This window comes from Catharus ustulatus, chromosome 3, assembly GCF_009819885.2.
Source record: "Catharus ustulatus isolate bCatUst1 chromosome 3, bCatUst1.pri.v2, whole genome shotgun sequence".
Taxonomy (NCBI): Eukaryota; Metazoa; Chordata; class Aves; order Passeriformes; family Turdidae; genus Catharus; species Catharus ustulatus.
Genome location: NC_046223.1, coordinates 27,442,049 through 27,467,167, shown reverse-complemented (window position 1 = coordinate 27,467,167; position 25,119 = coordinate 27,442,049). Strand labels below are relative to the sequence as shown.

General features: G+C 37.2%; 1 protein-coding gene across 1 annotated transcript in view; it reads left to right on the top strand.

The window, feature by feature from the left end:
- The first annotated feature begins 3,160 nt into the window (after window positions 1-3,160).
- The window catches only part of LOC116993380 (leucine-rich PPR motif-containing protein, mitochondrial-like), a 48,199-nt gene continuing 26,240 nt past the window's right edge, over window positions 3,161-25,119 (top strand). The window contains exons 1-11 of the mRNA XM_033053810.1: window positions 3,161-3,177; window positions 13,114-13,313; window positions 15,515-15,637; window positions 16,353-16,474; window positions 16,565-16,623; window positions 17,198-17,284; window positions 17,771-17,897; window positions 18,886-19,030; window positions 19,660-19,802; window positions 20,076-20,181; window positions 20,263-20,370. Coding sequence (XP_032909701.1) covers window positions 13,118-13,313; window positions 15,515-15,637; window positions 16,353-16,474; window positions 16,565-16,623; window positions 17,198-17,284; window positions 17,771-17,897; window positions 18,886-19,030; window positions 19,660-19,802; window positions 20,076-20,181; window positions 20,263-20,370 — 1,216 coding nt within the window. The 5' untranslated portion in view covers window positions 3,161-3,177; window positions 13,114-13,117. The remainder of the gene's footprint in view (window positions 3,178-13,113; window positions 13,314-15,514; window positions 15,638-16,352; window positions 16,475-16,564; window positions 16,624-17,197; window positions 17,285-17,770; window positions 17,898-18,885; window positions 19,031-19,659; window positions 19,803-20,075; window positions 20,182-20,262; window positions 20,371-25,119) is intronic.

The following is a 25,119-nucleotide window of genomic DNA, read 5'->3' as shown; positions in this document are numbered from 1 at the left end:
CTCTTCTGCATGTCCTCTTATGCTTCCTTCATTTTCACACAACTTGGATCATTCACAACAAAAATTTTACACTGAGATTCTGGGGATACATTTATAGCATAATTTTAACTTTGCATTTTCCGAGTTTCCAAAGGCAACTGTGGTATATAAGATGGTTTTTTAGATGTTTTGTACATACAGAATTTTATTTGTAGGACAGGACAGTGAATGAGGAAAACTGTAATTACCCATGTCATTATAACTCTTGTTTTGGAAATTCCTATGACACATTTCAATTAAATTTTAAAAGTTAATAATAAGTGTTTATGGTAAGTTCTCAATGGAATTAGCAGAAATCTTAAGAGAATTTATGAGTTCCAGTAGAGGTAGTATGCAGATGACTGGAAGAATTTGGCCAGAATCCTTGTTTTTAAATGCTCCTACTCTCCAGCATGGCCATCTCCAAACCACCTACTGGAAACAGTCCCAAGCTGATTGAAGCTAATTCCTCAAACTATATCAGGCAATTGTCTGGCATAGGCTGAAACTATTGTAGAGAATAGGAATTCAATACCAGGGACATAGCTCCAGAGCTCAGGAACATAACCTGGCACTGTTTAATATTATCCCCAGGGGTAATTATCTCAGTGATGGGAATAAATGCCTCGAGCAGAGTGAATCAGGCCAAGACTTTTAGAGTATGTGGTCTATGTATTTGTCTGCAGGGAAGAAACTTCCCAGCAACTAGTAGTGACACAGTGCTTTCTCTGAATTTTTGCATAAAAAGGCTAATAGTTTTTCCCCACAAATAACACACCTAATACACAACACATCTTCTTCATTCAAAGACCTAAAACTCTCACCTAGACTCCATAAACATTATGTCTCAATTTACTCATTAAAGTTTTTCTCATTTTCAGATCTTGAGAAATGTGATCCAGATGTTCTCATTCAGAGAACATCAGGAAATATAATTACCTAAGTCTACTGTGTCAGTTAAATCAAATTTTGAATTAATTTCCCTCTTTTCCTTTTCACATCAACCAAGTAGTTGTCCTTACCTGTGAAGCAGAATCATGCCTGTGACTTCTCAGTCAGCAGTGAAAATGCAGAATTTCTCTGAGCAGCCTTTCATTTCACATCCAGTTATCCACCAACTGGATAATCAAACAAAGACTTTTGCTTTTTCTTCATCCTTTGGAGGAATTCTTGGTCAGTATCTGTCCCAGTGTTCTTCTTCTTAAAATGTTCTTTGCTGATTCAGCTGCAGTGAAGTCTCAGTAATAAGAACTTATTATTATGCTAACCAGTGTCACCTCGGATTTTTTTCTTTCTATCTTCCAGTCTGTTGGGGTTTAGGGTTTTCCCTTTTGTCTCTTTCTCTCAGGGCATCGCCTGGTGCCAGCCAGCACTGAAGGGAGCTCATCACCCAAACTGGCTGAGGCTCCAGCTCCTCTTGCCGTGTGCCAGACACCGATGGTGGAAGGACCCTGGACAAGCCCCAACTGTCAGGAAAATCCACAAATGACAGGGGTTTATGTCTAAAAAGGCAACAGAGGAGTTATTCAACTTTATTTGACTAAAGGGAGAGTCCACTGGGGCACGTGCCCACGGGATTTTCTCTCTCTGTGTTTCTGAGGGCACAGTCTCCTTTTACCCTAAACTTCTGGCTGCATGCTGGCCTCCTCCTTTCCCCACTGGCTGAGGTACCAGGAAGGGACAGCTTCCTCAACTGCCTATCATGTACTCCCCCCTTGAACCTACTGTTTTACCCCAAAATTCAGAGGTTCAGGCTTGTGCAGACCCCTGTTTGTTTCAGGAGCCTAGTGGTTTGGGCTCTGCAACAAACCTGCTGCCCAAAGTCAGTAGGGCCATTAAAACCCATTTCAAAGACGTTAACACGCACACCTTCACCCAAATTACGTTTAAAGTCATTAGCTTTCCTCTCAGGACTGAATTCTGTATTCCATGAAACGCTGCAACACTGATACAGCAGAAGCCATGACAAGCAATGTAACACTGCAAATACTGTCTCATTAGTGTTATCACATTAGTTGGAACTCATTCCTCAGTGAGCACTGTCGAGCATCCAGGACTTTGATAAATAACAAAAATGACTGTACATAGCTTTTAAAAACGGAGCCTTTTGCATCTTGATGATGAGACAAGTCTTTCCAAATAAAGTATAACTGGAAATGGCTGGTCATAGTCGATCTGCCCTCAGAGTAATTATTTGCAAGTTACAGCAAAAATAATGATATGGGTTTTGTATAAAAATGCGCATTTAATTTCTAATGTTAATGTATGTCGTAGCAACCAGGTTAGCTTGGAAGCTTGGACGCTAAAATGAAGCATCAATTCAGGTGGCATCTAAGTAAATATATGCAAGGTCAGGCAGAGATTTACGATTTACTACTGATACTCGGTTTAACAAAGTTCTTCCCTCTGCAAGGGAGGAACACTCCCAGACGATAACATTTCAGCGGGAGTACTGATAGCGACCCGCGACTTCCCGGGCAAGACACGGTTCATTCCCATTCATAGGATGGAACTGGTTGAGCGACACTTTTTTTTTTTTTTTTTTTTTTTTTTTTTTTTTTTTTTTTTTTTTTCCCCTGGGCGCGCGTGCGCTCCACACGCTACACGCTTTCCACAGGGTCCGGACACCTCAAGGGCAGTGAAGAAGCGGCGGCCGCCGCCGGGCTGCAGGGAAGCGTTGCTTGGATGGGCAGACGGGAGATGCAGGCGGCAGAGCCAGCAGGTCCCGAGGGACAGCACGGAACGACTCCCGGAGCGCCCGCTGGGAACCACAGCAGTTCCCAGCGCTTCCCGCCGCTTCCTCCCGGCGCCCGCCTTCCGCCGGGGCCGCTCCCGGTTGGCTGCCGCGCGGCCCCACCTGGGCCTGTGTGGAACGGCCCACCGGCGGCACGGGGTGGGAATTAACGGCGCGCTGGCGCCTGAGCGGGTCCTTTCCGAGGCCTGGTGCAGCGCCACCCCCCTGATGGGAATGGTTCGCCCCGATCACGTGGGGACGGCGGCGGCGCAGCGCCGGCGCGCGACTCACGTGCTGCGGGCGGTCATGGCCGCGCTGCTGAGCTCCGCCGGGTGCCTCCGGGCGCTGCGCCCGCGCCTCCCGCCGCTGCTCCCGCCGCTCCTCCGCCCGCCCGCCGCCCCCGCCCCCCCGCCCGGCCCCGCCAGGTGAGACCCCGCGCCGCCGCGCTGCCCGGGAGGGTTGGCGGGGCCGGCTGAGGCTGCGCTCTGCACGCCCAAGGGCACTGCCGGCCATGCCGCCGGGCCCTGCGGTGCCGCCCGCCGTGGCTGCCCCGGGGGCTCCGAGGCAGCGCTCAGCCCAGGCCGGCCCGGCGGCCTCACCACGTGTGCGCGGCCTCGGCGTGAGCGCAGGGCAAAGGCCGAGCGGGAGCCCTGCTGCTCTCAGGCCTCCGGCCCGGGCTGCCCGCGCTTTCCGCCACGCTGGGCTCGGAGCGGAGCAGAGCCCTGACCTCCGGGGGACGCGGCTGTGGGGGGACACGCCGTGTGCAGGGGCACCCAGGAAGAGGGGAAGAATAGAGGAGATAAGCAGTGATGGAGTGAAGATGAACATGCCGCTCGGTGTTCTGGTTATAGCTGTCAAAGCAGTGATCGACCACGGGTCGGACTCGATGATCTTGGAGGTCTTTTGCAACCTAAATGAGTCGGTGATTCTGTCACTGACTCTGGGCTTCCTCTTCGTGCCCTCAGGCTCTGCTGTGTCTCTTGTGATGAGGCACGGCTTAATTTCTTTGCCATGCTTTTCTCTCCCTTCTCTCACGCAGAGAGGGTGGAAAACTCAGCCTGTGCTGCCCACCTGTGTGCATCCCGGCTGCGGTTTTGATAACATTTAAAGGTTTTGACCACACTTTTGTGTGGTTGGCGCCCTGCGGGAAGTTTAGAGACACAAACCTTCATTAACACATTAATACAGACACGCACAGATTTATGAGATAAGGGTTTAGGGCTATCCAAGTTGTTCTTTCTCTTGTGTCATGTCACGTCCCTGGTGCTCCCTCTAAGCCAATGTAACTTAATTCCTGGTAGAAAACTATAACAGTTTTCTGACATTCTAAATAGATAACTATATTCAGCAAAGGACTTGGTGAGTTCCAGAAGAAGGAACTTGTTCAGAAGAAGGGATGGGAAAAGACAAGAATCAGAAATGGATAACTCCTAGAGGGAAGTCTCACTGTCAGAATAAGGGCATTTTTGCTAATTTCTCCACTTTTAGTGCTTATTGGTCTTACTTTGGGGCTGTTTTATTGGTAGCCTGGCCAAAATGTTACCTGAAAAAAAAAAAAAAGTTTTCTGCGATCTTTAGCTATTGAAGTGCATTAGATGTCAACAGATGCTAAAGTTGGTGTGAATGATGGAGTAGGCCAGTTAGGGAAGGACCAGGAATATCTGATTTATGGTTGGCAACAGAACCACACAGTTAGCTAAAAATTATCAATAAACCTTTCTTCTTTCTAGTTACTAATTATTGTTTTACTCAACTGGAAGCTTAATTCCCCACATTAATTTGTTGTGAGAAATAATATTCACTGAAATTCATGTGTGACTTGGTGAAGGACTAACTGATTCTTTGCCCCTAGAACTCCATTTCTAGAAAGAGCTTTCGGAGTGCTTTATTTGATATTTTGGTTCTTACAGCTGGGGTTTGGCTTATTGGTTATTTCCCTCCCAACATTTTTTCCTTACACCAAATTATGCTTAATTTCAGATATAAATTTGGTTGTATAGTAATCATGCTGAAAACTTTTTTGTAATTTTTTGTATATTCCTCCTGCCCAGTAATTTCATTCCTAAGAAAAGTTTTCACTTAAAATCTCTGTCACACTTCTGTTTGTGTGTGTTTAGGCATCCTAGTGCACAAGCATGAATTAAATAATGATTTAGCATGATGAAATAATCTTATTTAATTTTTTATCTTAAGTAACTATTTATTGCTTTTTTTTTTTTTTTAAACTCAAGCTTTATTTTCTGGAACTGCACCATCTTTGAAGAACTAGTCTGGCATATGGACAACATTTGGGCTTACTGTTCTTGCTGCTTAGGTTCAAGATTATTTTGAGAATGAAATGCAGTGTATTTGGAATAGTAGGGAAAGACACACCCAGTTAGAAGATTAAATAAATAAACAGGAGTAATCTAGCATTTTGCAAGATAGTTGTGTAAATAACTATGTTTCCATGTGCTTGGTCTAGTTACTTTAGCATTGAACATGAGGAACTCAGTTCAGATGCCAGTCTGTGACTACCATTACAGCAGTGGTTACAGAAAAGTTGCAAATCTGTGAACTTCTTTAGAGATTTGAAAGAGCAAGCATCACATTCATGCTGAGGTTTTCTCAAAAGCATCATTATTGCTTTGATTTTTAATCTAAGCTTCTTCAAGCTGGGATAGTAAATGCGTCTTAATGATTGAGAAGCATTTCATAGCAAGTCAGATTTAAGACATATTTACTCTTTCCCTTGATCACCTCTGCTATGAAATGTGAAATATTTTGAGCTACATGTCATCGCTCTTCTGCCATGCAGTTTATTAAAATATGGCAGACCAATACGACAAACTTCAGATGTACAACATCAGCAGTGCACTGATTACATGGTACAAATGGTTCACTAGGGGAAAAAAAGCTGAGTTTGCTGTTAGTCAAGAATGGTTTAACAAACCTCTCCACTGACAAGCATTTAGAGTAGATTTTTGAGTTAATATCAGGGTATTTTGGGGGAACTTTACATACTGTAAGTGGTGATGTTATGGTTTGATGTTACAGCTTTCTACTGTGGGAAAGTTAGCGCTCAGAAAAAGAGTGTTGGCTCCATTCTTCCAACCCTCCTGTTGCTGGCCACCATGTCTGGCTCTGGATCAGGGAAGGAGAACAGGGAAAGAAGAAGTTAGGCTCCTGAAGTATATAGACCATGGAAGTATAGCTGCGGAGGAAAACCAAGGAGAACCAATACAATAACAAAATTAAATCAAACTAGCAAACCTGCTCCAGTGTGGGCTCTCCTCTCCTCCTGCCAGATCCCTGCTCCTTCACAAACTTGTCTCTGTGTTTTGAAAACTGTATTCAGCTTAAATCCAAACGACAGCCCTGTCCTTGGTACTTTGAAGAAAATTAACTCTAACCCTGGCAAAACCAGCACAGAAGGTACTTGTAAGAACTCTTACCTTTTCATCCATTGTGCTGTGTTTCAAGTATGTTGGTAAGATGGGAGAGTGAAAATATCCTTTTAAAAAATATTTCAGATTGGGGTGGAGGGGATATGGATTTGATTGAATCATAAATTAAAGACCCAAATGATGGCTTTAGTGAATGGTGCATTTTAATTTTATTTTTTTTAAGATAAGCTGCAAACGAGTTCTTTTTGGCTATTCACTATCATAGTCAGCAATCCATTACCAATGGACAAAAATGCAGAACTGAATGCTTAATGAAAGCATAGAACTGAATGCTTCATTACACTAGTAAAATGATAGAGGGAAGAGTCTTCAAATGTGGAGGAGGCATAGAGTAGACTTACTTTTCATAATACTCTGTTGTAATAAAGTTGCACAAGCTGCACTGTTGTAGTGAAAATGTTTTAGTGGTGGATATAAAGTGTAAGTATATGCCTAGATACTTCCCAAGAAATCACAGAATCTTAGAGGTGTTAAGGTTGAAAAAGACCTCTAAGGTTATCAGATCCAACTGTTGACTGACACTGCCACTTCACCATGTCCTCAAGTACCTCATGTACCTGTCTCCTGAACACTTCCAGGGAAGGTGACTGAGTTCCCTGGATAGCCTGTTTCAATGCTTGGCACCCTTTTCAGTGTTTTCCTAAGTTTTTTTTCCTTTGAGTTTTCCCCCAAGATTCTAAGTGTAGTACAAAGCAAAGGTTTTCTCTTTTACCTCTTGTAAATCAGGCAATTTTTTAGATATTCTCCAAGAAACACAAGGTTGGTCAGTCTGCATGGAAAGACATTAATTTTTCTCTCTTGTAAGATCCTGCTATATGTCGTTGAAGCAACTATACAGTGACCTGAACATTGTGGCCTTTTTGTATAGCTCATCATGGCTGACACTACAAATATTGTTTAAACATGCTGGGGTCTCAGGTGGTATATTTAGTGTTATGTTTACTGAAATTAATGTTAGCTCTGGAGTGCTTTTATGTACACTAATGGAGTCTTAACTCAAGTTGGCCATGACTTTATTTTGAGAACTCTTTAATGCAGTTTTTGCCTATTTAATTTAGAAAGAACAAAATATTCAGTATGTCTCATAGAAAAAGCACCAGCTTTTTTTGGCTCTGATAAGGGGAGGCAAATATCTAATATTCATAATTAAACATGTGGTTATCTTCATACATTTATACAAATATATAAGTAATATATGAATAAATATGTATCTGAATATATGAATATAAATATTTTTATTATGTCTTGAGCTGGTCAAGTTTTACAGAAAGCAGCCTTTTGGCTACTGCAAGGGAAAACATGAACATCACCTACTTTTTGAGTTTTGGGAAAGATTGGACTTTTTTTACTCAAGCTGGTGTGTAAGATATGTTCTTATAGGAAATGAAGGCACTACTTAAGTCTGCTCTAGCAATGTGGAAGACATAAGTATGTGGAATTCCTACTTAAACTCTTGTAAACAGAAGAATTTTACTGGTTGACTTTGGTATAAATTTCTCCCTGCACACTTCATCTCTCCATCAGTTTTTCTGTAAGTTTATCTTCAGCTACTTTCGCAATGTTGTAAGCTAAACTGGAGGTTACCACTTGTTTTGGGATTACAAATGCACAGTGGACCTGTGTAGGTGAGGGCTGCAGCTGTAGAGACAAAGCTGAAAATGGTCCAAAGGCTCCAGTATCTGAAGGCTGCTTCTTATCTTGTGATTGTGGGAGATGGAGAGAGATTGCTTCATAGGGCTCAATATATCCTTTTGAGCTTCTCCCAGTTCTGAAGCATGCTAGAGAGAAATTCCACATTATGGGGAAGAACCAGATTGCTCATTCAAACAGATCTGAAATTTACTGTGCAGCTTTATGTGCTTGCAAATAAAGTGTTTCATGTAGAGAAAAATCTTAAAATGCCATCTGAAGGTAATAGGTGAAAGTAAATACTTGACACTCATTGCAGCTCTTGGGGAAGTATGTGTTTTGTTGTGTAGCATTGCATTTAAGTCTGAAAAAAGTTAAATAGAGAAAATGTGATTACATCATAAAACTGTGTAATCGAACATCTAGTACTGAGGCAGGATCAGAAATATAATGTTCATGCATGATAGTTGGTTTTTTTCCCCCCCTTCCTAATCTTACTTTAGGGGCTTCCAAATGAGAAAGCTTGACTGAAGTATCCTGTTCAAATATTTCATTAAAATTAATATTACAACCATTAGTATTGGTTATGTGATTCCTGATGGATTAGGTTCAGTTGCTTCTGTGTTTGGAAAGTGGGATGGGATAGATGTTCTTCGGGTCTTTTATATTTGTTTTTTTTTGTGAATAAGCACACCATGTTGAAGAGATCATTATCTGTATTTTAGCTATATTCCTATTTTTAGAAGTTGAGAATTTGGAGTATTTTTGCTGTGTGACGTCTCATGCTTAACAGTGTCTCATTTTCAGTGCCCTCTGGGCTGCAGTACTTAGCCAGTTGTACCCCACCTTTCATTTCTGCATTTGTGTTTTGTCCAAAACATACAACTTCTTGTGTTGTGTGTTGAAGCTATTATTGTACATGGGTTGTGCCAGTTGTTTCCTTGTTGGATTAGGAGATAGCATCACTTGGACTTCCCCACAATATTCCCAGTTGCAATGAACCACATTTTAATTTTGTATACATACTTAAAATTTGTGTTGCCCAACTACTGTGCTGGTATTTTGCAACTAGAAACACATTGTATTTTGTTGTTTTGCTTATGAGTAGGTTGTCAGGTAAAGTGGTACCAAAAACCTGTATATCAGTCTGTATTTTTTATTAGGCTTCTGTTTTTCCCTCAGCTTCCATGGATTTTTCAGAGTAAATCCAAAGGATTTCTAATCTCAAATGCAGTTTGAGTAGGATCCAGTAATTTGCCTTCAATATATCTTAATGTTTTCAGAAATTGAGTCATTCTTCCATCTTCTCACCTACATCCACATCTTATTAAAATTAATAATTATAGTTAAAATTTACGGAGGATGGTTGCAATTAACATTTTTTAAAAGCCAAACAGTGTATGAGCTGTCATTTTTTTCCTGTGAAGAGGTAATTTCTAAAAATCATCTTTATTTAGCAACCCCTCTTGCTGCCTTTTTAGGTCACTTCCTGACTGAAATGGTTAATGTGGCCTTCTTGATTTTTATCCTTGCTTTTTTTCTATTCTTCTTAACTGTGTGTTGTTTTTCAGCTTCTGAAAATTAAAGATTCTTGATGCATGCTAACTGCCTTTGTTTTGTTAGCTTCTTCTTGTGTTTCATGTGGAGGTTTTGCTATTAGTATAAACTTTCACTCTGTTGTCTAGTGTGTTCTCCTGACCTTTACCTGGTTGCCTGAAATCAGACCTAATCCTGCGTCCCTTAATTTGTTAAGTTTGTATCTTTTTTGGAAACTGACTTTCTGATCTGCTCAATCTTTCATTTTATGAAATAGTGAGCTCTTCTTGTTTCGTTTTCTTTTTAAAGTTGAGTTCTTAGTTGATTTGTAGTGCTGCATACCAGATTAAAACCAGAAGATGCTACAACTTCATCCAGCTTTTGAAGCCACAGTTATTTTTAACAAATTCTTATTCTAGGATTGGCTTAACACTCCACAGCACCATAGATAGTGCTAGAAGTGTAATTCATTCAAATGATGAAGGCCTATGGTGAGGTACACCTGAGTCTTACACCAAACATATTTCAAATTGATGATGATAATTTAGGTGAATGCCAGTGAAAGTTTGAGTTTCTCAGATTGTTTTATAATGTCACAATGTTTTCAGCTGTCTGTCTCAAAATGAAGCTCAGACTCCCATACTGTCATTCCTTAAAATGTCTTTGATCAGTATAAATTAACAGAGGCACCAGTACCATATTTGCTAATATCGGTGTGGCGGCTGTAAATAGAAATGCCCAGTTCTGCTCACCTTTCAGAAGGTGAAGTTACTGTATAGAAGTAACACTTTCATATAAGTATATAGGGTTTTACAGTGTGCAACTATAGCAATTGATACTGTAGTATTCTACACTTAGGTTATAAATAGCATCCTGCTAAATGCTAAGCAGGAGAGTTTAGTAGCAAATGAAACTACAGAGTCTTCTTGTCTTCCAGCTTATGTTGAAGATGCCCGTACTGTTTTTATCTTTACACTTCATCTGATGACACTGTGCGAGTACTTTAAAATATTTGTGACTTCTGACGTGGAGAATCTTGCAAAGATGGTTTCTTAAAACAGTGCAGGACTTACCAATTTGTTTATGGTTAGAAGTGTGCTATATATCATAAGATACTGTTCAATAATTTGAAAAATAATATAAAACATTAGCAGGTTTTTATAGGGAAAGGCATTTCAATCCTAATCTGAAGTTACTATAGTTTTGTCCACTTGTGCTTGGATTGTTAATGGAAACTAAAGTGTAAATTTCTGTGTTACAAATACAGCCCTGTGTTGCTGCAGCTTCCAGAGCATTTCTCTAACCTTTCTGGAAGTATTCTGGAAAGCTTTCAAGTAGCTCTTTTAATAGGGTATATAAGAGTGGATGGTACTGGTTTTTTTTATTTATATATTTAAGAGAAAGATAGAGAACTTGCAATCATTAAAATTTCATTCTAGCTGTGTACTGGCTAGCTCCAAGTTGAGTATTGCTATTTATGTGTTATTAAGAAGTTATTTAAGTTCTAGACATCTCAGTTGTTAAATCCTGGAGGAGTTAAAATTTAGTATCTTTCTGTTCTTCTTACCTTGTGCTACTGGATTTTATGCTAATTAGTCTAATGACTTCTGTTTTCCAAAAGTACCCTGTGTCTGGTTATAGGAGGAAATAGAAGGCGAAGAGGAAAAGGAAGGAAAGAATTGGGGAAAGTGACACTCTTTGGAATACTTTTAGTAAGACACGTCATTACTAGTAGCAACAAACAAGTTTAATGTTAATTTGACAAGGTGCTTACCATGAAAAGTAGAGGTTTCAGAGTTTTTTCCTTTTTTGTTTGTTTTTATTCTTAGCTTCTCTGATTTTAGGTACCTTTTCTTTCTCCATTTCTTTTTACTCCTGGTTAATTCTGGCGGGTTGTGGACATCATGAGCTGTTTCCAGTCTAACCTGATGGAACAATAATTGTATCTTTTTGTAGAAATGGATAAATTGGTATTGTGCTTGGTTAGTGGGTGAAATAAACTCACAGAGGGATCTGAATAAAATGAGAGCTAGCTCAAAGGGATTGGTGGGAATTTGCATCTATCAGGAAATGGAACTGTGACTGAAGGTGGGAGTCTATCCTTTTTTGTCAGTTTTTCTTCCCTTCTTCACTTACTTCTTCCTTATCCTTTCCCTGGAGAAATACCATGCAGATAGTTAGCTGGACTCTGGAATATTCTTCAGGAGGAAACTTTAGAAGATAAGGCAATGTAAAAATTGAGTGCTTGCAAAAGGTAATGCCAAATAGTATTCCTGTTCTTCATTATTGAAGGATTTTTTAAAAATCAAGTATCATCTATTAAACTGATGTCATGGCTCCATTAGGAAAGAGATTCTGCTTCAGGCTACTTCTACAATTTATGGCCTGCTGGGTTACCAAATCAGGATTTTGAACAGCAAGGAAAAAGTTGCTCTTTTGGGCTACTTTCTGCTCACAAGAGGCAACCAGATGGTAGATCACCAGTCTGTACTTTGTACCCCAGTGATGATTTTGCTACCAGTGCTTCTGAAACATAGAATTGCCACCAGTAAGCTTTTCTCCCCCACTGGACTTCTCTCCTTGGGCCTTAAACTGTGACTGTTAGATGAGAAACCAGCCAGGAGATAGACCTGTGAGAAAGCTTCAGGGGCAGGAAATTGTTTTGTAGAAAATGTCAGCACTCCTGGCTTTTAGGCTGCCATTTCACAAAATGTGGAGCCATTACTCTATAGCACGCCTGGAGCATCTGTAACAGCAGGGAGTATAAATTTGGGGTTTTGGGGTTTTTTTAAAACTAGTCTAGAAAGCTTACAAAAATTTAGTTGAAGTGTTGTCTGAAAAGGCAGAGATGAGGAAGGGCAATTTCAGAAGTTGCTGGATCTTGTTTTTGCCACCCAGAAAATATTACTTTTTTTTGTTGGAGGAGAATCATCTGCTTTATTTTATGCAGTTGTAAGAACAGTTGAGAACAGACTTCTGAAATGCTTGTGTAATAATAATTTCACTTGCATAGGCTGTTCATAACCTTGGTGTGGCACATAGTCCATTTCTTTTATTTTTATGTGTATGAATTTGTTCTTTTAAAAGAAAAAAATGCAAGCTTTTTTTGTTGCTTTGCTGGAAATAAAAACACTTTCTTGTTATGCTTCTTGTCATATTTTATTTTGAGAAAATAAATGTTTAAACAAATCTGCTGTTGATTTCTGGTTTACATGGCAGAATGAGTGGATGCTTCATGCTGGTTATTGTCAATTCTGTAAAATGTGGAATGAGCCTGTTGGTGTTTAAGCCATTGTTGTCTAATACACCAACCTCTGCATTAGTTCTTGTGCATTTTAATTGACAAGGCAGGTATGATTTGCTGCCTTGATTTCTGGAAGATCTGTCTGGGACTGTTCTTGAGGTTTTTCAAAACCTTGTGACATCTTTAATGAGTAGCTGTAATGGGACAATAGAGTTTTTATAGCGCTTGGATGACTTAAAACTTTATATTTTTGTGGGAATATTATTTGAACCCTTTAATTCATGAGGTGAAACTAACTGAAAATCTCAGAGGAACATGTCACTGATAAAATGTATGACTTGACTTCTTAAGTAGAAAGACGCTGAAATGAATCACATTTGTTTATTTTAAAATGGAATGTTCATCAGCAAGAAGTGCATTATCCTTTTGACATGCGACTAGTCTAGATCCAAAATGACTCACAGAATTGTAATCTTTTTTTTGTTTGTTTGTTTCTGTTCGAGCAGAAACATGAACCAATTAAGATTCCTTACACTTGCACCTCAAGAGCAAGGAACTGTCAAAGAAGAACCAGTTTCAGAAGTTCAAACCAGACCAACCTGGAAGTTTGATTGGGCATTAAATAAAGTGGATAACTCTGTCAGAAAAACTGGCCGCATCCCTAAAGCTCTTCTACTAAAAATCTTCCAGGAAATAAGCAAAACAGGTAAGTTGCTTCCAATTAAAACAAAATTAAGCTAAATTTCAGGCTGCTGTTAACCAAGGAAATGAATTGAGTGTTCTGATCTGTGTTTTGTCTTCGAGTGTTGTTTGATCTGCTGTATTTGTTGATGGACAGGCTTTAAATGCTTTAGAGATAGTATTTTGCTTTGAATGCTCATTTTAGCTTTTTCAAGTTGTCTTTTTTTTTTCTTTAAGAATTTATAGATCTTACAAAAACGTACTTTTAGGGTATGTTATATTGCCTTGCTTATTGTCGATTTTTAATCTGGTAATGTGCTTTCCTCATGTAACTGTATTGTGCTCTCTGAGCAGGGATCATACCTGTCTCCTTTGCACAGTATATTTTTAAAGTGTCTGTAATGAACCATGCTGTCCTTAAGATGTTATTTGTTTTAAAATGGAACTACAACAGGGAAATGTAGAAGTGATCCACAAGTTTCCATGTTCCCAGGTAGTTGTGGTGACAAGAAAGCTTTGTATTTTTTTAAAATAAAATAAAATTAAACCGAATAACTGAGGTATTGTCCATTCTGACAGATTCAATACCTCTTTGGCTAAAATATGCAGGCTTCATTAGTATTTTGCAAATTAACTGCCACAATTGATGAGGTTTGGTACCAGTTATGATGAGTCAGAGATTTGAAGACTATATTTGCTAAGTACTATTGCCAGTATTTATCAATGGTAGCATGTATTGTTTTGCTAAGTTTTAAACTTTACTTTGTATTGCTCTGGACTGTAATGGCTTATCTAGCTGGCACTGTGCTTTTAAAAGTTTTGCATTTTGCTGTTTAAGGACTGAACCTTCAATTCACGTTCTTTCTGTTGAATTTAGGTTTTTTTTTTTTCCTTGGGACATCCTTTCTGATTCTGACTGCTTTGTTGTTTTTTTGATGTAAACCTCTAATTTGTGAATGCGGGTTGGCAAGAATTTTGTGTCTCTAAACCTCTCCGCAAGTAGTTCTTCATGAACCTTGGCTAGTTCCACACAAAGTCATGCAGACAAAAATCTTCATCACTTATAGGCTTTGTAATTGTATTTAAAAATAAAAGCATAGAACCTCACAAATGACTTTGCTACAGTGTAATTAGAATAAATGGCAAGTAGTACCATATGAAAAATTTAGTCTATTAATTTAGTTTATTAATTAATAAGGAAACTACTTTAGCAAAAGAGTGGAAAGTTAGTGTTGATTTCTGCCTGTTTGTCTTGTTTTTCCATTTCTAATAACAACACACAAAATACCTGAAAAAGGTGTTTGCAGTAGATCTTGTGCATCTTTCCATGCTCACACTGCCAAAAGTTTTTTACTTTCTTTTCCCTTTCAAGATAGTAGGTTACTAGTACTTGCTGTACTGGCATGAAACTGAAGATGTGTTGTCATTTTCATTGCATGGAGTAATTGTGTACAGGGATTTAAAAGCTGATAAATTATGAATTGATGATTATACTTGACAGCATGCTGCTTTCTAAAGAAAATCTGATTTTTATTTGAAATTGGTGAGTTTGCATCCAAAGATGGGAGAGAAAAAAATACTGTCTTCAGCTGATTGGGTCATCTGTGATAGATTCTGCAGTTCTGCCTTTGCCTCAGGAATAGCAGTGAAGTGCAACAAAGAGATGAGTTTATAGTTAACTTTTTTGTCATTCTGTGACTAGTACAGAAGCCACAAAAGGCAGATAATCTTACAGTTCTTCACTATTGTCTAGATGAAAATTTTCTTATTTGTTATGTATTAAGCATAGGTGGAACTGGAAATCGAAGTTGACATGTGGAAATGTCTCTGACTACCAGTTCTGAAATTGTATTAAATTGGTATGAAGTGTTTTGACATTTTAGAAACTTTCTTGTAAGTTATATTCCTGTTAGGATGAAATGATCTTGAGTTGGGAAGTGGAAAGTATTAGATAATCTAAGTTTAGGAATTTTGTGTTGTCTTCTAACAATTTCTGCTCAGCTAAGCTCGTTGTTGTACTAAATGGCATATTTAATCATAAATCTTTTTAGGCTAGTGCACAGTAGTGCCAGTTTAATCATTCGAGTATCCTGTTCATTTAGGTCTTGGAGAAAATTCTGTTTTATAGAAAATGTTTAAATATTTTGGTAGGTCAGTCTCATCTTCTTTCTAATATTGAATGCATAATTATTTATGAAGAAATTTGTCTTTTTGTTCCACTTGCAGAGTGTCCAGGGAGTAACCAGATCTTGCTTTTGTTACAAAGTTGTGGTGCTGTCTTACCAGAGTTATTGTCACCTGAAAGAACAGAACTGGCCCATATGATATGGGACAAGATGAAAGAACTTGGTACGTTGGGTCTCTTAGTCCTTCTTGCAAGAACAGCTCTGTGCTTTAGTTCTCTCTTTGTAATGAGAGACAATGTATTTTAATGATGTTTAAATATTAGGTTATAACAGGTTGTTCTTACTACTGAATGAACAATGAATTTTATCATTCAGATGAGAGACCTGTTTCTAATTCTGGGGGTTATAGTGACATCTAGGGGTGTTAATCTAAAACTCTAAAATCTAAATATTTTTTAAGATGCTTAAATTGGACTTTTGCTTAATTTTCATTATTGAACTTTTCTGTTAAATGTTACCCTTATATCTGCGGGGGTGGGGGAGTGAGTATTCCTAGTAGTATTCCTCATAGTACCAGCTGTTCAGCTATTTTATCTGATGATATTTTTATTGTGAGTGAGTAATGTATGTGTAGATAGTGCATAGGTGAATGCTTTTTGATAGTAGCGTTGCTGAATCTGTAAAATAAATACAGCTGTAGAGACTGTAGAATAGCATGCACATGAGCATTGCAGTTACTATGCTCTTCTTATGTTGTAGCCTTTTATAAACACATGAGCTGTTAAATAAATGTCTGATACTTCAAAGGTGAATAAAAGGAAACCGTCTCCTAAGTTCATACAGAGTAAAATTTACATGAAATTAATTACCTGAGAAAGCTATGAAACTATTTTGAATTTAGAGAATCTACATTGACTGTGGTTGAAATATTTCCTTAGGTGCTGTATTTGATACAAGCCATTACAATGCTTTGCTTAAAGTCTATATTCAGAATGAGCACAAGTTTTCTCCGACAGAATTCTTGGCCAGGATGGAGGAAGCTAATGTGAAGCCCAATCGAGTAGGTACCTTTTTACAGGATCTTCATTCTTAATAGTAGTTTCCATTTCTTGAATGGAGATAATTAACTTCCCCTTTTTGTTTTCTGTAGGTTACATACCAAAGGCTGATTGCTGCTTACTGCAATGAGGGTGACATTGAAGGAGCAAGGTATTCTTTTGCATCTGTGTTTAAAGGGATTTCCACAAAATCTGTTTCTCATATTCCCTACCACTGATGTTAAAACTGATTTCTGTGTAATTCATGGAAATTGAGCAAAGCAAATAAGGGTTTTACACAAGTATATTTTAACCAAGCAATGAAGAGCAATTTCCTGGAAACTGCCGAAACCTACGCAAACAAAATAAAAATAAGTGATAGACCAGTGTGTTCAAATCAAGCTGTATTCACGTTGCTCAGAAAATAACTTGTTTTTTCATTTCTAGAGCCATCATGGAAAAGTGTGAGGTTATGAATGCTTACTGCCTTTGTAAGAAAATGGCTACTGGGAAAAGCATTTGAGAATGAAGTGGGCTAAGGAGCAAATAGTAATAATTCTGATTGTTGTTGTTGTTAGACAGGGCTTGCTGGGTATCTCTCTAACAATTTTAGCAAGGTGAAGCTGTAACAGTGTGATTGAGGGGCATGAGAAATAAGTAAAAGGAAGATAAAAATAAATAAAACCCCACCCCACCTTGTGTCTGCATGTTCCAAAGGCAAATACAAATTGTGTTATATTTTGCAGTAAGATTCTTGGATTTATGAAGAGCAAAGATCTCCCCATTACTGAGGCAGTATTCAGTAGCCTTGTGAAAGGACATGCAAGATCAGGGTAATGTTTAATACCTTTTATTCCTTCTGTTTACTTTTAACTTTACTAAAATATAAAGTGATACTGTACAGAAAAAATTGCATACTGCAGAATAGTGTGATGGTTTTGAATAATAATGTGGAGAAGACTATCTCTACATTTATGAAGCAAAAAAGCTATTTAACAAAGGAAGTAGATTTTTTTCTTGTCTGAAAAATCTTGTATTTCAAGATAAATTACTGTACTTTTGTAGTGTTTGAGAGAAAATGTGCTGCACTTAGTTCTGAACTTTATAATCTGTTAAAGTTGAAAGAGTATTTTAAGTAATACAATTATTAAAAAGATTTGCACTTTCACCTTTCAGGATTTGCTTCGTTAAAATAAGTTTCTTTAAGCTTGTTGCAGTCTTTGTTTCCAATTCTAATTAATTTAGTGAGGAAATGTAGAAGTCGCAATAAACATCATTATGATTAATTCTACTGAGGGTCTTGCTTTGAATTCTTTTAGAGATATGAAGAGTGCAGAAAACATCCTTTCAGTGATGAGGATGGCTGGTGTTGAACCAGGTCCAGACACCTATTTATCACTGCTGAATGTGTATGCTGAGAAGGGTGATGCTGAGAGCATCAAAAAGGTATTGCAAATTTGAATTTAAATACAACTTGTTTGATCTTTTGTTCAATATAACTTTGGAATGCTTTCTGTCCAGGTAGAAGGAGTAAGAAAGATTTTTATAATTGGTTTCCTACTATTTCGAAGTAATTAACAGATTTTTTTTTTTTTAATTGGAATTGAATAGCTGGTTAACTGAAAGCAATGTCATAATTTCTGAAAAATACTTGTCTTTTAATAGTGACATTTCACTCTGGGAAGATAGATTTGTCAGTGAGCAATTTAATAATTCAAGGTTTTTTTAAAGACAGTGCATGTGGGATATCTATGTATTTATTTGTGAAAATACAAAGTAAACCTTGGTTATTCTGTTACCATTGAGCCATTCTTTGGCCATTGAAACCACAGAATCTTTCCAGTAAAAATGAATTTTTTTTGAGGACTGATATGAACAACTTACATATTTGTAAGATGAGGCTTCCTTGCAGCCCTTTGTGTAGCTGATTTTTTTACAAGTATTCTCTCTTACTTTTTTTTTGAATCGAAGAAATAATCACAAAGGAATAAGAAAAGATCAAACCAATTTTCTTAAGTTCTATCAGGAGTTTAATCAGATGCAGAGGACCAAATGAAGGAAGAGGGTATTGGAAATATAATTTTCTTCTGTGACTTAAACAAATACTCATCAACTGACATTCTTCCAAACAGTGACAAAATGTTTGATTAGTCATTCTTCCCTTTACAAAGTAATTTCTTTTGAAAGTCATCTCACAATGAGACTACCTCTGGTGTTTTCTTATATTATTGGATATTAGAAAGAAATATGTTATATCCCTTTTAGTTGTCCCTTTTTACAGTCTAAAGGTGTTTAAGTTCCTCTTAGTACTTCTTGAATATTTTTTCACTCTACCACTCTGTGGATTTTAAAAAAGAAAAAAACCCAGGGTTTTGTGTTTGTTTGATTATAAAAATACTCTGTTTTGAGTGTTAAACTTATTTTGGTTTTACAGACTCTAGAGCAGATTGAGAAGACTGAAGGATACCTTATGGATAGGATTCTGATACAGGTGATTTTTAGCCTTGCCAAGGCTGGATATCCACAGCACATCGAGGATATTAAAGGACGCATAAGATTTGAAAGGGATTTAATTCCAGGTATATCCTTGATTCCTATAGCAGGGTGGAGAGAGAACACTTTTTTCCTTTTTTTTCTTGTTTTGTTTTCTGTTTTTGTTGTTGCTTTTCCTTTTTCCAAAAATAGGTAATTTTGTCGTTTTGTCTTGAATACTGAGGGAAAGGAATATTTGTGCCATTGTGGATTAATTTGTGTGTTTGTGTGTTTTAGATTGCAATTTATGAAATCTAAATATGAAACAGTTCTAATAATTTGCATACCAAAATATATCTTTTTTTAATTTCTAAATTTCAAATTTTAATTTAATTTCTAAATTTTAATCTGATTGATGACTGTTAATTCATCCATTGTTTTCCTTTTTTGACGTGTCTAGAAATTAGTTTATCTTTTCCTTATCCTTATGTCATGCTGCAGTGGTGATACTTCTGTATTTTTTATCCTGGTCTTCTTATGGGAAAAGTGAATTTCATTGATAAATATAAATAATTCTGGAAAAGGTAGTCTCAAATTTGGGTTGTGAATCGTGTTTAAAAATATGTTAATGGTACTTGTAAAACACTTTTTTAGCTTTTGCTGATTTTAGTAGTTTAAGGTGAAAAAGTTGTAGGCATTTTATTGATACTGTTGTTCTCTGTTTTTCAATTTCTAGATGTAATGAACCTGTGTTTGACTCTGATAACTCATGGCTTTGAAGATATCAGCTTCAGCATTTTGAAGTCTTTAAGTCATTTATCGCGTGAAGATATGGACCAAGGTAGCTTCTTCTTGCAACATTGTGTAAATAGAGATCTGGTAAGCAAAATAGTAATACTTTTTTTCTTAATCTAATACTATCAGTACATTTATTTAGTTTAATGCAACTGTGAAGATTGAAAGTGATGAGTTGTTGTGCAGTTCTTCAAGAAGAAAAAAAGAATTTTATTATTTTGTGTCAACTTGAATAGTAAATTGAAATTCAAAAAGGAATCCTGTTTGGCTTATGTACTATCTGTTTTCCAAACATTTGAAGAACCTGACATTCTTAACAATTTTGAGAAATTAAATAATTTTTGAAATTGTTTGCAGCCTGTGAGCAAGCTGAAGCAATTCTGCACCGAATTAAAAGAAGCGAAGATGCACTCGGCACCGTTACCATTTATCTTGCGCTGCGCTTTGGAGACCAACAGATTGGGTACTCTACTTATTTAGTTATTTTACTTGTGCTCTATAGAGTATTTGGTCACTGTTTAATTATTTTTATGAACGTTTTCAGCCTTGGCCATTGATGTGATGAAGCTGATGAAGGAGGAAGGCTTGCCACTCAGACCTCACTATTGCTGGCCACTGCTAGCTGCATACCAGAAGGAGAATAATCTTAAAGGTTAGTTGTCTGATAAATGCTCCTGTAGCATTATTGCAGACCTAGTGCACAAATCTTACTGCTGTGAGATTCTTCAGAAATCAAATAAAGCTTTTGCTGTATGTCTGTCCCCGTTTCAAACAATTTTTCCTTCAGAAAGATATTTTAAAATCTCCTTTCTTACTTGATTGTGATACAGTCCTACAAATTTCACGTCTCGCTTGACATAGAAAGATGTGTTTAGTTAATTTTTTTTAACTCTTCACATTCTTTCTGCATTCCAGTGTTCTTTATGCTGCTCATTACTATTTACAGTTTACTCTTGAAGAAACTGAAATCCAAGTGAAGAATTTAAAAGTAAGGTTATGTTATTATAGCTCTCTTGGACTGCAAACCCAGTCCTTTATTCAAGCCAGCTTCTTATTATTTGCCTGATGAATCAAACCTGAGTTTTGTTACAATCATAAAAACTGCAGGAGAACTTACGATGCTGAATATGTGAGCCTGACCTGACAGCATACTGATTGAAGGACAAAAATGCTCAATCTTTGGGATTCTTAAGTAGGTTGAAGCATTTAGCATACTTTCCCCTGTTACACATGGGGATGTCTACAGGATATGAATAAGAATTGAAAAAATATTAAATTTTAGAGTACAGTATCTAATTCTTTGGTTTGCGTTATTGGTAATTCAGAAAAAATGGTATTGTAAAAAGATGCTTTTAACAGAAGTACTTCCCCCTTGGGGAAACAAAAAACTGTCTTTTTCATCTTATCTCACAGTATAATGTGCTTTAGAATGAGATGCAGAGTTGTTAGTGTGACACTGGGTGACAAACAAAATGCACAAACAAAAAAAAAGTGCTTTTAGCAGACTCTTCATATCGCAATTTTATCTTAAATATACAGTCACATTCCAGTTTGGAAGAAATGCTGAAACAAGTATTCCCTAATTGTTTCTGGCTATAAAAATGTCTCAAGTATTTTTCAAAAAGCCTTTGTGAAAACAATATTCAGTTTTTATTAACTCTTTAGGCTCTGTTCCTGCTAGACTACTACCCAAGTTTATCCAGCTTTTCAAATCCTTGAAAGTTCTATGATATTTTAAAAGTCTGGAAATGTTGTTTTAGTTAGGTCCTTTGTGACTTACTTGAAACACAGTGTTGCCAAAAATAAGTGAATTGAAATCAGTGTCATACTTCTCTGTGTGGATGCTGCCTACTGAAAAAAACTGCTATCATTTACTCCATGAAAAATTTCACTTCACTAACACAATTCTAAGAGATGTTGGAAGTAATTTTAGGTTTAGACTTGGCTCCCAAAATTGAAGCAGTATTTGGGTGTCAAGAGAAACTTAAGTTTTCGTACTTCTTGTGGTCTTTGTCAAGATCAGAGGTTGCCTTAATTTGGACTCCCTGCTGTTGAAACCAGCTGTGCTTTGGCAACTGTACTTGCTGCTGGAAGTCATGTAAGCAAATTGAGAAGAAAACTGATAAAGGATCTCTCAATTCTAGCATTTTTAGCCATTTTCCATAGAGCCTTTGTTTTTCTGTCTGCAAGGGCATTGCATACACATAGTGTTCTGCATGGCTGTAAGATTATGCTGTTTATTTGCAAACTCATTTTGCAACCTGGTACTCACTGTCCAAGTTTATACTGTCAAGTGGAAGCAATACTATTCTGTACAAACCTACACAAGTCAGTGATTTTGCAATTCTTAAAATACATTAGGTAAGAAGATAGCTGATCGGTTGCTTCTGTAGTGAAGAACCAGTGTAACTATTCTTGCTGAATAGTGAGAGGTTGTCTTCTTCCTCTGTGTAAGCTGGCATTCATTTTTTTCTGAGTTAATAATTAAAAAAATGAATAAATTAGTTCCACTATTTAAAAATACAACCAATACATTTGAAGAAAGGTAAATAGGGGTAAAGATCTCATCCACCCTGAAATTTTTTCATAGAAATAATATAACAAATAATCATGCTGCAGTGAGAACCTAAGGGTGACAACAGATAGTAAATTAATAGAATGGTGCTTTCTAGGAGCAAAAAATAATGTGAACAGAAGTATAGACGCAGTATCACATCTCATACAAAAATAAGATAGTTAATTTCTCAACAAAGTAGTAATGCCCAGTGTAATGTGTGTAGTTTTGTGTTTTGGTATAAGTAAGGCTGGTAATGGAAGAGAACTTAGAGGAAAAACTATAAAAATATGGTAGGATGTAGATTGGACTACAAAATCAGAATAAACAGAATAAAACCCATAAACTGTCTAGAGCTGTAGTGTACAAATATCTGAATCAGTACATATACTATGACCCAAACAATTAAGTAACATATAGCAGTGTTTAATTGCATGTTTCTCTAATGCTTATTATAGCAAAACCTAACACTGGATAGCAAAGAAAATTCTGTAATTTCTGTATTACAGAATTGTTTTTGAAAGAAAAGTAGCAGTGAAGAGGTGGCTAGGAAGTATGAGACTAAAAGAGACCATTTTTAAATACACCTTAACCACTCTGAAATAGCAAACAGTTCTTTTCAGTCATTTTACGCAGGCAGGTAATTTCAGGTGGGGCATTGCCTTTATGTGCAGCTGTTACATGAGTTGATAAATACTTATTTCCTTAGTGTTTATTAGGCTTTTAGGAATGAAAAGTGCTTGGAGGGTTTAAAAGATCAGTATGTAGTGGATTTGCTACTGGCACTGAGAGTCATTTTGTATCAGATTATGCACTAAAATTGGGAGGGCCTAGTGTAAATAAGCAGAAATGTTCAACTTAGGCTTATTTATGAATATTTTATAGCTTCACTTTGCCTTTGAATGATTTGATGTTATTTTTAAAAACACTTTTTACAAGTGTATATCTTGCTTTTGGGTTCTACTGTTGTTGAACTTTTGTATAAACTATTGTTACATACAAAACCCATGCTTAGTGAACAGTAATTCAGTTTTTACTCTGGAAAATAAGAACCTAGGTCCGGAAGGGACTAAGGATGGTGATTTCACAAAGTTACTGCTTGAAATCTTGTTTTATAGACAGACTTCTCTGGCAAAGAACATTCTGAGTGGATCTGAAATTACCAGCACAGCAAAAAGACACTAAATACTATGCTTTCCTGAATGTAACCTTACTTATTGAGCTGAAGTTTTAGTATTTTGTTTCATCAGAAAACTACTTAAAACCAAATTTAACCTCCCTTGCACATGTAGAACTGTACATAACTGCCTTATAAATGCCTTCTGTTCTCTGTATGGGAGTGCTTTAGGGAGTAGGCATGTCTTAACTGTGGGAACCTTAGGAAATGAATGGTAGACTGCAATGCAAACCTCACTTCTCAGTTTTTGAAAAGCTGCTCTACCACATAACTGTTATGACCACCTCATAGTTCATCTCTCCTATATTTAGTCTTCAATATACTGATTTGAGGTTGGAATCTGTTCTGTTGTGCTGTTTGAATGCTGTTTCCAGTATTGACAAAAAGAAGTTTGTTTTGTTTCCTGTTTCTCTCTTCTTTGTACTCTATTGTTTGATTTTGTATACCCAACTCCTGTGTACTTACATATGTCAGCCTAAGATCGCAAAAAGTCTGTTCTTGATCAAGCAGGTAGTTGACCAAAAGATTTTACTGGAGATTTTAGTCATGCCCAGTCTTCTGGATCAGTGGTCTCCAGAGTGGGGTGTGCAAGGCAATCCATTGGGTTGTGAGTGTTAGCAAATAAATATTTTATCCTTTTGGCTCTCTATTTTTGTGTATTTCTGATGACGCCCACAATATATCAGTACAGTTCTATACATGTGTGTAATTTCTAAATCAATTAACGTGTGTATTTGGGGGGTTGTTCTCAAAAAAGTTTGTGAGACCAGTGTTCTTCATGAACATAACTGTACTTTTTTGTGCCTTTCTTTTTTAGTCTATTTTTTGGTTGGGGGAGAGAGAAGAGGTCCAATATGAGAAGCAAAGATTTTATAAAAGTCCACATACATAATGCTCAAATCTTTTTAACTGAAATGGAAATGTTTCATTGCTTAGTATTGTGGAAGATGTTTATTTGACTGTAAAGTAGTTCTGCTTTTGGTGAGGTAGAAAATGTATGCAAAACCGTAGGACTCTGTGTTGGTTTCATTAATCTTCTGTTGCCCCAAAAATTGTACATCAGCTACCTTAAAAAAAAAAAAACAACTGCTACACATGTTTTCATTTTCAGTTTGTGATTACTTTTGCTATGCAATTACTTTGGTGCGGTATGGTTGTGGTATCTGCATCTTGCTGTTGTGCTGGTGTTCTGTTTCTCACACCTGCTCTTTCTTGCTGAGGAGGTGTGCCCTAGTCTGTCTGCTGGGGAGGGGGGATGCTTAACAAGCCTTTTTTTCTGCGCTCCTTTGCATACAAGCTTGAACTCAACCCGCTTGAGTGCACCACACCTTACTCACTATGGAATCTAGTTCTTGGTCTTCAAACTACTTTTTAGTGTTACAGTTATTTTGAAAAGGTTTCAGTGTAAGAGGACTTAATATATTTTCTGGGATATTGAAAACATGAAATAGAAACTAGCTGTCAACATTTGAAAGGTACGAAGAAAGACTTAGTGTAATTAATTCTTTATTCATGTTTTTGCAGATTCTGGTCCAAAATCAGAGTTTTGTTTAAGGCAAACTCGAACAGATGATGCGACTTTAATCTAGTGTGACTTGCCTGCATGTATTTTCAAGTGCTCAAAGGGAATTCACATTTGATTATTTGCACCATAGTGCACTGCATAAAAT